We start from the raw sequence: 13,189 nt of genomic DNA on the forward strand, positions 1-13,189 counted from the left end.
ACCTTTCCCAAAATCTTCGTTCGCGAAGATTTTGGGAAAGGTCTTTTTACCTTTCCAGCCTGCGCAATGGATTTTTTTTTTAGGTGAGACACAGCCTGCGCTGAACTGAGCCCACCCTTTAATCCTAAGGTTCATCTGCCAGGGCCAAGCGAGCTTGGACAATGGCAGTGAGGTCCTCAGGACGTAGGTTTGTTTAGAGTGACCTTCTCATAGATGGATGCCCTCACAGGGCTAACGACCTCCATCTGCCCGGGGGACTGGGAATCGAACTTGGGTCGCAGCGGTGAGAGTGCCGCATCTTAACCACTAGGCCACCAGGGGTCCCCTTTTAAATTACTGTTGTTATTATTCCAACCCAGTCCAGTCTATTATTTTACTTTATCTCAGTTATTAAACCATTGTTATCTCAACACATGAGTTCTACCTTTTTAATCAATCCTCCTTCCTATCCCACCTCGGTGGGTGGAGGGCAAGTGGTTGCATTTAACCATCTGGGGTTAAACCCGTGGCCATTACTTTCTCTGTTAGTCATTGTATCCTTCTGCTAAGACCAGATTTTCACTTAAATCAAAATCACTGTTAAACAAACCTTGAGCTTCAAGGGGTCCATATCTTTAGACATTTCTTGTTTTCTCATCTCAGCAATAGTCTTTGGTCCCTTTTTATCAGATTTTGCTGAAAATCCTTGATTAGATAAGAGATCCTCAAAGTCATTTTCTGAAACTTTTGGCTTTTGACCTACAGAAGGAGAAGAACATTAAATAAAAAGTTACATAGGAGAATACGTTCATGGGGGAAATATATGGCACTCAGATACACACGCCTGGCACGTATCACTACCATGATAAACATTCTTCAGTGACTTTATCGATAAATTCCACAAGACTAACAGAAGGACAATAATAAAAGAGATCACTGACAAGCTTTCAGTCCAACAGAACAGACAAGCTCATGTGCATCTATCTGACTGAACATTTGCATGTCCTCTTTTTTAAAAATGGGAGTAGACTTGAGGGAGCACACATTTTTCTGTTCATGGTTTTGGAAATGGTTCCATTTTTCCACTGCAAGTTAATTCTAATGGCTATGCAGTAGTTTTTCAGCTGCTCTAGTTAGAAGTATGTAGTCAACATCTAAGTGTTGAAACTTATACAGAATAATGAAGAGATAAAATACTAACAGGAATATTCATTATAGAACCAACACATTTCAGAGAACTGTAGAATAACTGAATTCTGAAGAGGCCTCTGGATGTTATCTAGTCAAATTTTCACTCAAAACAGGGATAACTCAGTTAATTTCTCAGGTCTCTGACCAGTTGACATCCATCTGTTTTCAAGGGAGAGGAATTACAGCATCCCATTTCAGCACTTCACCATGCTAATTCATTTTTTTTGCCTTGTTCTACAGACTTCCACATGCTGCAACTTATGCTCACTGCCTCTCCATCCTGTCACTTCTTTCCAGACACAGATCAACAGAATCATTTCAACATAAAGTATCTGTTGTTCATTTAAATGTCAGTTAAAGGGAGGCATAATCCTAATACTAACACACCAGGAAAATAATATTTTCCAAGAAAGTTGATGTAGAAGAGGCCATGCCCATCCCTATAACTGCATGTTTGCCTATTCAGTTGGAGCATCTTAAATTACTCCCAGTATGATTCCATCTGGTCCTGCCTCCATATCTGTTTGAAACCCAAGAATTTCCAGTAAGTTTAGCCTCAAACTTTCTCAAGGGTAGGTACTATTTTCTAGTTTGGAATAACATTGCATCCTTTTCCCTGTGTATCACAAATGGACTAACATGAAACATTATCAACCATCTCTCCCCAGATAGATCAAATTTACCTTTCTAAACCCAGTGATACAAAACCACTACTCATATGGGTGAGTAAATGTAGAGTTGAGACTTGCATATATTTGGGCTGTCATCAGCTTGTCTCTGTTATACACCAAGATAGCTTTGCAAAAGGAGGATACCAGATTTGCCAAGAACTTCTGTTTTTCTGTTTTCTACTAGATACAATCTAAATGTAAATAAAAATATGGAGGTACAAGAGCTTCTGCAGGTAACAGTGCACCCAACTAACTTCATATGGGCCATTGTAAGTAATACATTCAGAAAACTTACCGAAGCTTGGGGTTCTGACTCCTCTTTCTTCTCGTCCTCCAATAACACTGAAGTTTACTGTGTAGTTGGGCTTAGGTGCTGTGCTGGATTTAGGCTGAGACTGCCATGAAGTACTTGGTGGTTTTGGGGATTTCTGCCACTGATTTCCCAGCTTCTGAGATGGAGTAGTCTTCTGACTAAATCCACTACCCAAGAGTCCACCACCGGAGGAACCTAAAAATAAATACTAAGTTAGTTGTTCAGTTTAATACAAGTAAAACAGTTTAGTCTTGACATATAACCACATAGTTCACAGTGATACCACGATACATGAGAAAACATAATAGAAAAGTGTGAGTAAAATGAAGTTAAAAGAGTCTCATTAACAACTAACTTGGATAGCAGGAACTAGAGACTGAAAGTCTTCCAGACTCTTACAACTCAAGTTCTCAACTGTCAGTTTCAGCAGAGGCACCCACTCTTGTCTGATGGGTCAGGTATGTGTCAGACCAGAAAATAATTTAGCTGTGACAGTAGTTATGCCTCCCAATGTTTGTTAATATGCAGAGGACAATGAATAACTAATCACATGATCAAAGAAACTAAGCATATTGAGAATATTTTCAAATGAATGCTTTCAAAGTCTCTAGTGATTTCTTGCACTACTGTTTAAGACAGATGAGAACATTACTCTACAGCAGCATTCACAGGGAATATCACATGAGTTAAAAAAGCACTGCAGGAGATACTGCTGTAATCATCCCAGTGTGGTACAGCTCAAGCTTCTCTGAGTATACACAGCAATGTGAACTCAGTTTGCTCTTTCAAAGCTGTTTCCTCACACTTCAGCTCTCTTGATTGCTCTCTTTTCTAGCTGCTGCTTATAGTTATAACTTGCACAACAGGATGTCTTCCCCAGGGCCACGTACAAGATACCTTACTACAGCTTTAAATACCACACCTGATACAACCTAGTATTCAATAGAACACCTCATATAATCTAGGAATATACTGTTTTTTTCAGGAAAGCACTGAATTGCAGTCAACTCGGTTTTCAGCCACTTATAACTTGTGAAATTCACAAAAAAATCTGTTACTAGTCAGAGTACATGACCTTGCACTCTGAAAAATTCTCATTCTACTATTCTTTCAAAGTGTTCTACATTCATTATTCCAGCCTTCAAGGTTACCAAATTCTTCCTGTAGGGCAAGTCAGTGCCTCACTATTCACAGAAACTTTTCAAACACCACACTTCCACTTCCTTATACAAGACCATTCCTAGAAAAGAAGAGTGTGATGACACCAACTAGCACAGAACAGAATTGGTATCCTACCACTACCCTAATACACTACTTTTAACTACTTTTAGCTATTGCCTCTTCTGTTTTTATATAGCATTCACATTTAAGCAGCTTGCACTCTCATAAATTCTCTTCCAGGATAATGACTTGTACGTAGAGTCCAAAAAACTCCCATAAAAGAAACAACACTCAGTCTGAATTCCAGGTCTTACAATGCCTTGAAAATTCATTTCAAGCCTGAGAAGGTTAACTAGGATAATGACATTTGACTACTTTTTAATGCAATCATTTTTCCTATTGAAAGTTAAGTGAAAGACTAATGAATTGATCTAAGTCCTGCTAAAATCAGTTCCATTTCTTCCACTGGATTCAGTGTGTGCTATACCTGCATCTTCAAGTCAAAGAAAAATTGGGTGGTTTTTTTACTGTCACACAATCTGTAGATTTAACAAGTCTGTATTAACCTGAGAATCTCCAGAAAATTTTTGTATTTTGTTTACTCCCAAGCAGCCTCTGCTTCAACACCAGAATTTTGCAAGTGATTATGCGCAAGCAACATAAAGAAGTCAAACACTGCACATTACCTTGTGCCTCTAGAAGATAATTCCACTGGCACTCAAGTCAATACACAATGTTAACTGCCAGGGCAGCAGAGTAAAAACCTCTATCAGCAACAAGCTAAGGGAAAAACATGTTTCTGCAATTCAGCAACACCAGGCTGTTCTGAATCCTTCCTCGTACTCTTGGCAGCTGGTCACATTTATGGTAGTGTGGGTTTTGAAATGAAGGGACCTCAGCTCCTTTTGCTGCCCTTCATTTTCCCACTGTTTGAGAATGCTGCAGAGCTAAGTCCTGAATTTCAGGTGAATATAACATCCTGGAACAAGTGTAACTCTGCGTTGTGTCTTACCTTCCATAACTCCTTGTGCCCACCACTGCAAACTGACAAACGTTCCTAATGCTTTTGGCACTCATGTACGTGTATGGGCGTGATTTGTGCTCATCTTACAAACCTGGTGTGAGCAGCAGAGCCATGAAGGTCTACTGAATTCAAAGAAAAGTACAGAATTAACAGGAAAACAACTGTCACTTTGGAACTAACAGTTTTCATTTTATATCCTTCAAGCACAGTACTAATCAATGCTAGATAAGAAACCTCAGGTTCAGTTACTGAATTAGCACCCTCTGTTTTCTCTTACCATCTCAATGAGATTCTGAAGCATGTAAGTATTTTCACTGTTTCTATACCACAGCTGTGGTTTCTTCTGAAATATTATTTCGGATGTTCCACACAATATCTGTAAAATTCAATCTTTTCTTGTTACTCATCAGCTCTCTGCAATTGCCTCAAGGTGGTTGTTAACAATTAAAGGGAAACACTTTCCTTATAGGCTATCAGTAACATTTGTTAGTACAAGAAGCAAATAAAACAGTAGGGGCATTAAGTATAGTCTCTCAAAAGTAAGATCTTACCTGGAAGACCAGATCCAAGATTGGCAAGATCAGCGAAAGGATCTAAGTTCTGAGATTTCGCCTGGCTGAAAGACCGACCTGAAGACACACTGGACTGGCTCCCTGTCGTAAAAGCTTGACCTGTATTATAAGAAGATGTATGATGTACATGGTCTATTTGGAAACTAAGAGAATGAATGAAAGCATATTTCCAGAACACCTCGTGCAAACCTCCCCCACATTCTGCTTCATGACACCTTTTACCAAGAATCACAATTACACTATAGAATTGAAACTATTTGATTCCACCGTCTTGAACTCAAATCTGAAAAACTACATGAGTGCCTTATTAAAGCATCATTCAAGCAACAAAGCAAAAATGCATGAAGATGTGTTCAGCAGTGTCAAGTGATTAAAATTACCAAGTCTAGAGTATTCCTTATTCCTTCTAATGGAAAAATTTAATTCTATAATACCTTCACTAACAGGCTTCAGCTGCGGTGACGCTACATTACTGCTTGTTGAGGAATCTGCCCAAGAATCCCATCCGCTTAAGAGATCTGGGTGGCTTGTAGATGATGATATTTTAGGTGGCTCTGGTGCCAAATTCCCTACAGAAGAAAAATGAAATTTTATTTTTTTTTAAGAAAACCATCACAAGAATGGATATGTTGCTCATACCAACAGAATGGGTACCACACTGTCTACTACAATGGTCAATTACATAGCTTGCTTAAATTTCTCAGTAACACAGTTATGCAGTCAAACAGGACTCAGAAGGGTTTTATCATTGGAATTCCTTCATTTATATTTAAAACACTCCCCGCACTTCATAGATAAGATATTTTCATGCACAGGCATTGCTATGAATTTAACAGCTTAGGTCTCCTGGGCAAAAGGCTAAGGCTAGAAAGCCAGTGGTGCTTCATGAATGGTGTTCTTCATCACTCAGCAGCCTGGGTCCTACACAGGTGGAGCCAGGTCACTTCAAACTGCAGGTTTGCCTAACCCCGGCCTGTTGTGACAAAGGGAGCTCTTGACCAACTAATAGCCCTCTCAGGTGCAATACATGAATGAACCCAGGCAATTAGTAAGAGAAAGACTGATCTCTTCTGGGAAAAGATTGAGAATCTCCAGCTCTGTGGTTAAAAGCCACTTTTCTATATGTGAAACAAAACCACCATGCCATCTACAAACAAGAAATGAAAGTCACATTCAAAAGGATGCAAGGGTGCTTCCACTAACTCCTAGAAAGTGTTGCATCCAACAGAAGGTTACAACTGCCATCTCTGACATTTGCAGATGATTCCCCACTTGCTCACTCACACAGAGCACGAGGAGAGCAATCCTCGGAATGAGAGGCCCTAGGTATGGAACACAAAGCTGCATGCCTCAGCAGCTCTGAGCATTCAGCTTGTGGAGACTCACAGTGAAGCATGACAGCTCTTGAATCTAACCTCTATTTCAATGCTATGACAACAGCCTGTGCTACAAGGACAGGCTGTATTTCAGTAAAACCAAAACATTCAGTAGTGTTCCAGGACACTTCAAAGACATAGCATTTAGAAAGTTAACCCAGCCATCCTTACAAAAACAGTGACATTTTGAGGCTTTGAATGTTCTGAGTACTACATCACAGCTTTTCACTTTTCTTAGCTTCTCAACTTTATATTCTGAATATTGATAATAAATCCTTGTAATTGAGGAAATAATTAGAAGCAAATTAAATATCCCCTCTAGTACCTCAATCCACTATATTACTATATATATATATAAAACTATATACTACATATTACTAAATACTATTTATACTTAGATCTTACAGCTGTAAATACATCAAACACTCTGCGACAAATATCTGCTAAGAGCCTGTATTTCAGCACTACTCTCTGCTGCATGTGAAGAAAACATCAGAATAAAATGCAAGAAGTACCTGCCATTTCCAGCCCCTTCTCCAGGGCTTCAACTTCATCTCCCTGCCTCTGAAACCATGGGAGAAACAGTATGTATTTGCCTCAGTACTCAGGACCCCAGCTATCTGCTAAACAGCAGTGTCACTGGCTACAAACCTCAAAGTATCCAGCATCATCTACTCATCAGCTTAAAAATTTGTTCAATTATATGCCCCTCCCCAGGGGGCATACAAGCAGCCTTGAATTATTTTAAGTATCAATTTTCAGGCTAGAAATTGTTTTGGCTTACAACCTCCGCTTTTTTTACAGGGGGCATAAGAAAATTAACCACATATGAAATTAACTGTTATAAAACCAAGTTGAGAAAAATAAGAATAAAATAAACTACGGTTGAATGCATTTGAAAGATTGAGCACACACTATGGGAATCAGCTGTTTTATAACTGCTGGCTTAAGAGCAGTCAGGTTGATCGCCTCCCCCACTCTGAACTAAGCAGGAAGTAGCCTACTGCTGTGTACAGCAGTAAATTCACTATTAATAGCAAGAGCTCACATACATCCACTACACTTTTATCACAAAAAACCTGAAACAATGGAATGTGCAACATAGTGAACAATTGACATATTACTCATTAAACTGTTCATTCTCATGCTATATTCTTTTTAGTTGTACAACCTGGGCATTATATCAGATTTTTTAACATCAAGGTCAGGGCAAAGAACAATTTCTTTACTAACACTGCTCAAGCCAAGCTAAGATGTAAGAATAAGTTGGTGGTAATCAGATCACACTTTCCAGCTTTCCAAAATAAGAGATCTGCATTTTACTATATCCCGCACACAACTTCACACAAGGTTTTCTTTATTTAACTTGTCATCTCTACAGGAAATCCTTTAATCACAGAAGACAACGGGATTTTCTCTGAATCAAGAGGCTGGTTTATTATGATGCAAGGTTTTTTTAGCCTTGTCTAAAGCCTGTCTGAGAACACAAGTTGTCACAGAAACTAACTTCTACTTGGGAGAAGACAACACTGGTCACTCAGGTTTCTTTTGATCACCTTGCACATCTGCTATCTTTTGATCAAATTAGCTCATTCTCACAGAAGGAAATACATTCCTGACTTGACCTGCATTAAAGATGACCTGCTACTTGCAAATCCAAAACAAAATTAAATTACCTTGTTAATACATGGCTGTTTAGCAGCAACTGTGCAACAGTTTCCTATTACAGGTCAGAACACCTTAACAGACCAGATATTCTCCAAAAACTGTCCTTCATTTTAAAACTATTAAGATTTAAATTTCAAGCCATGTTTGAGGAACACAAGGCCAAAATTCTAATCCTTGAACTTGTGTTCACAGAAACACTACAGGTATCTATAGAGGTTTAGTAATCGTTTACTGCCAATGAAATACATCACTAAAATTTGGTTCTAGACACTTATTACTGCTCCAACTGTAGATTCAACAAATCTAATTACTACAGCTTACTTCGAATGGTCACTGGCATTACTAATAATTTATTTTTAGTGAGTTTAAAATTGTTTCTCACTTTAATGACCTGGCGTTTGCTCTTTCTTTTGCTCACTTAACACCATTTTTCTCTCATTTGTCCCTTCTTTTCCGGTTACTAGTGATCATGTCTTTTCACTCCCACATTCATATTAAAAGCAATATAACTACTAATATTCCTAACTTTCTTGATAAAAATTGATGTCCGTAACTGGACAAAATATTAAAGGCTCAAATACATACTTCATTTCAGCTAAACACATAGAAAGCTGCCATTTGAAAGATAAATGTAATGCAGCATGAAGTGTTAACCTAGTTCCTCCACTTCCATAAAGATTGCATTGTCACAGAGAAATACTGGAAAATCACTGTATAACAGACTGAAGAGAAAATGGGTACATTTTAAGTATCTTTTCCCTATGTTGACAGAAAACTCCAGAAGTTACATTAAAATAGCAGGTATCCCAATGCATTTACCAGAGTGCAAGCTATCAACCAAAATCAGAAAGAGTAAGCATAAAAAAAGAAGCATTGAAGTCAGACGTAAAAATATTCCTCCTTTTTCTTCTGTACTTGCTCAAATTTACTAACTGAAACTAACTAGCTGAACAGTGATGGTGGTCTCCTTAAGGTTGCAGGTAAACATTTAGAGAGCAGAAATTCACTTTTTTACTTTTCCAACTTAAATTTAATACATGTAAGGGTTCTCTGTCTCCTCTCTGATATGAGGACAAGCTGAGGGTGCTGGTATTCTCAATATTTTTTGTCTTTAGTTTGTGCCAGAAGGGCTCCTGCTGACCAAATTCCAGTGAAATCTGATGAAAAACAGAAATAGAGGGTTAGTTTCAGATGAAATTATAATTGTGAATATGCCTGATTGTCCCGGAAGTATCTCATAGGTTAGTGCACTGAAGCCCACATTTTCGTGTTCAGTTTTTGTTGGTTCGCATGATTGCTCAGTGCAAATATCCAGGGTTGCCCCATCCCAGGTGCAGAATCTGATAGAGATGATGCTCCATAGGTCAGTATCGATCAAATCTTCTACTGAGCAGAAAAAAATTTATCATCTGTTTGGTAACCTCATGCAGTGACAATAACAGTGGCATTAAACTGGCAACTATACAGGTATACAACTATATAGCTTTTAACTGTCCACAGAACAGACAAAAGCACTGCAAAGGAAGCAGCAAACAGGATCGTCTCAGCAGAATCAATTACAGCTGGAATATAATGCCTAACCACATGGTAGGAGAAAGCAATCACCTGCGTACCTTTTATTTCAAGAAGGAAGCCCTCATCTCAGTCAGACAAATACTGCCTTTTTTTTCTGTTCAGTTTGTCTGTAGCTAACACTCAGACTGCATCAATCAAGGTAGGGTCAACTGGACCAACTGCTAAATAAGGAGGGGCAAGTCAGAGCCACAGGCAATAAGCTCTGGGAAAAAAACACTCTGGATTCAGGATAAGCAATGTGATACCACCATTCCTAACTACCTGTGGGTTACAGGTGGCAGTCTGTGTGAGGAGAGGCCTGGGCTTCTCTGTGTCAGACAGCCAGTTCCAACAGAGCCACCACAGGACAAAAATGAGCCCCCAGATGATGGCATTTTTGGGAAAACACCTTTTAGAAAGGATAAAAAAATGCTGCACAGCAGCTGTGAGAGGAGCAAGAGAAGCATGAGAGAAACAGTCCTGCAAACACCCAGGTCAGTGGCGAAGGAAGGGTAGGAGGTACTCCAGGTGCTGGAGCAGATTCCCCTGCAACACAGAGGGAAGACCACAGTACAACAAATATCCACACTGCAGCCTGGAGAGGACCTTACACAGGTGGACATGTCCTGGATGGAGCCACAGCCCACACAGCAGCAGATTCCCGGCAGGAGCTGCAGCCCCCAGGAGACCCATGTCCCTGTGGCAGTCTTTTCCTAAAGGACTGTAGCCTGCAGAACCCCCTGCTCTTGGAAAGACTGCATCCTGTAGGAAGGATCTATACAGGAGTAGGGGAACAGTGTGGGGATGAGAGAGCAGCAGAGAAGAGCTCTAGACTGACCACAACTCCTATCCCTGTGGAGAGGACCCACGCTTTTCTTCCGAAGTCACATTTTAAAAATCTCTAACACTAGTGGCTCTACCACTTCACCATTTTTGCAAGTGTATGCTTTTCTTCAAAGAATGACAGGAAGACCAAACATATCCCAAAGTTTTTTGTTTAAAGATTAATAGATTTTAAAATAAATGCACGAGGAAAAGGCTTCACCAAGAATACATCAGAGAAATGAATCAAATAAGATTAGAGCATTACATAATGTACTTTGTAAGTATATTACCAGAATGCATTCAGGTCAAGAAGGTGCAAGCTAGCCTCAGCTTGCATTTTAAGAACTGGTTATGCTATAACTTGACTCGCTCATTTCTTTTCCAAAGTTTCCAGAAAATCTTTAAAATCTGAATACAATCAACATAGCATTTTGTCAGTTATAAAGTAAGTTTTGAGGTGTTTGTTCTAAGATCATTGAGAGGAAACTCAAGCTCCTAACAGAAGGTTAGGAATGCTAGAAATCCTCTCACATCATAACTAGTAGCATGACATTATACAGGACCCCCTTGCTTCTTGGTGCATTGGTATCTGCATTCCCAGAACACAGAGCTAATTAGAAATAGCAATCACAACAAGTGGATCTATTAAGACACTAATCCACCTTGACTAAGCTGAAAGACAAACACACAGAGCAGCAGAAACTGTTGAAAAACAGAACACCAGAAGTACACTTACCTAAATTTAAGAAATCTGAGCTGGAAGAAGGTGGAAGTGAACTTTGCGTGGAAGGAATTGTATTTGCTGTAGATGTTGAGGTTGGATTAAGGAAGTCCCCAAAGAGGTCTGGACCAGACAGGGCTTGATTCTCTGAACTTGAAGACATTGTGAATGGATCAAAAGGATCAGCTAAAAGGGAAGCAGAAAACAAAAGTTATCTCATGACAAATTTTAGAATAAACAAAGTTGAAAAAGCCTTACTCCTCTGAGGGCGCAGACAAAAGCAAAGTTCACGTTAGTAACCACAGCAGCCTTCTGCAAATTCTTCGTGGCAAAGAGTCACCACCTGTCCCTTCCTCTAGCCAAATGTACTTTTGCTACAAAAAGTATCTCCGCCATACACAATATGAAGAGCTATGTCTTCAAACACAAATCCTTAGCAAGACTGCATAAAAGTTCAATAACGTTGTTAATTTCACTCATTTAAGACACACCTTAAATTTGTGTGACCAATGGCATAGCATACAAACAGAAGAATTACATTTGTTAAATGCTCTATAATGCCAAACCTTCAACAAATTTAAAGAAAATGGACTACTATTCTACTAAAAAGAGCATCAAGTAAAACATTCATACTACCATTTAGACTTGAAGGCATTGGCGATTCTGGGGTAGAAAGCACGTCAATGAAAACCAACAGAAGTAAGACTTCAACAGGTCTCTAGTGCTCACAGTGAAGAAAAACTAATTGGAAGAGTATTTATAGTCAACATGGAGTAACATGTGACAGTCAGCTGGAATCATGGCTGGAGATCTTCCTGCATCTGCTGCCCTCTAGGGTCAACACCCTCAAGAGCCCAGGGACTCAGAAGCTGAAGAGAAGGAATAATCCTGTCATAGCGCCCCAGCACATCCTGAGGTAATGACCACATTTTACAGGACTCACTAACACTTCAAAAACAAATCCTGGATTGTCACCAAGCAAACCTACTGTAGCACCACACATACACAAAACCTCAAGTATAACTTTGATGTGCAAACTGAAATATAACAGTGACCAAATATTCTCACTTTTGCAACTATCTTATACAAATCAATGAAATACATTGAAAGAGAATGAATACAAGAATGAGATATACACATGACTATTGCTCAGGTGTTTCACACAGTAGATATAAGGTATGGTTAGAGAAAGATAAAGTAATAAAGCTTCTCTTTTATAGATCTCTACATATGTGAAAACTAAGATGATTCCTCACTGATGACAGCAATGAAGTTCAACAGTGAATTGCCTCAAGATAAAGAAATATTTCAAGTCATCTAAGTGCTCTACAAGAAAAACACTTTGCATTTGTCTGTACATTAAAGCTTTTAGTCCCCATGAATTATCTTTCCACACACAAGCTAAGCCTTGTAATAGTTCCCCAGATTATGTTCCCTGAAATCTTACTGTTAACTTCACACAAAGAATTGCTATTCCCAAAAGTTTAGTAATGTGGCAAAGAGCTGATTATCCACTAGTAAGAAGAACAAAACACCTTGTTTAAATACCCAATAGACAGCAGTATGTAGCATTTTCTTTCAAGACATCGACCTGTCAACAACATCAGTAAAACCAGCAAGAAAACATCTTCTAGCAGTACCATTATCCTACTGGTTTAAACAATAATCTACAGGATTTCCAGTTGCCTAGCAGTCTTATGTGATTAACACTTACAAGTCCCACGCAGACATTTGACCTAAGCAGCACAGCTCTGTACAACTAATGACATTGCTTTACATAAAGTTCAAGAAAGCAGTAAGTTATGACAATTCTGCGCCTTAGCAAGAGAAATTATTTACACATGGATTTAGAAAAGGATCTAGCATGTAATGTTTGTATGGGAAAGCTACAGATTCTTCAAGAATTTCCTTTAAATTCAAAATTTTATACTTTTCTCTTTACATGGTTTAAAGCTAATAGGACATCAGCAACATAACTAAATACCTGGATAATATACAGGAATTTCTCTCCTTCATGAAGAAATAACAGGTATTCTGTGCAGAATCTTGCTATAGACCAACATGCCTTCACTGTCTGTGATGGTATGAGTACATGATACCCATTTTCTAAGCACAAATGCAAGCAGCAGTTTTC

General features: G+C 38.9%; 1 protein-coding gene across 3 annotated transcripts in view; it reads right to left on the reverse strand.

Moving 5' to 3' along the window:
- The window catches only part of GAK (cyclin G associated kinase), a 73,859-nt gene that overhangs the window by 9,189 nt on the left and 51,481 nt on the right, over nt 1-13,189 (reverse strand). For all 3 annotated transcript variants that reach the window (XM_027708183.1, XM_027708184.1, XM_027708185.1), the window contains exons 22-26: nt 11,071-11,241; nt 5,346-5,480; nt 4,891-5,010; nt 2,137-2,349; nt 590-738 (exon numbers count right to left, since the gene is read on the reverse strand). In XM_027708183.1, the coding sequence (XP_027563984.1) occupies nt 590-738; nt 2,137-2,349; nt 4,891-5,010; nt 5,346-5,480; nt 11,071-11,241 (788 nt within the window). The remainder of the gene's footprint in view (nt 1-589; nt 739-2,136; nt 2,350-4,890; nt 5,011-5,345; nt 5,481-11,070; nt 11,242-13,189) is intronic.

This window comes from Neopelma chrysocephalum, unplaced genomic scaffold (assembly GCF_003984885.1).
Source record: "Neopelma chrysocephalum unplaced genomic scaffold, ASM398488v2 Primary Assembly neopelma1_95715, whole genome shotgun sequence".
Taxonomy (NCBI): domain Eukaryota; kingdom Metazoa; phylum Chordata; class Aves; order Passeriformes; family Pipridae; genus Neopelma; species Neopelma chrysocephalum.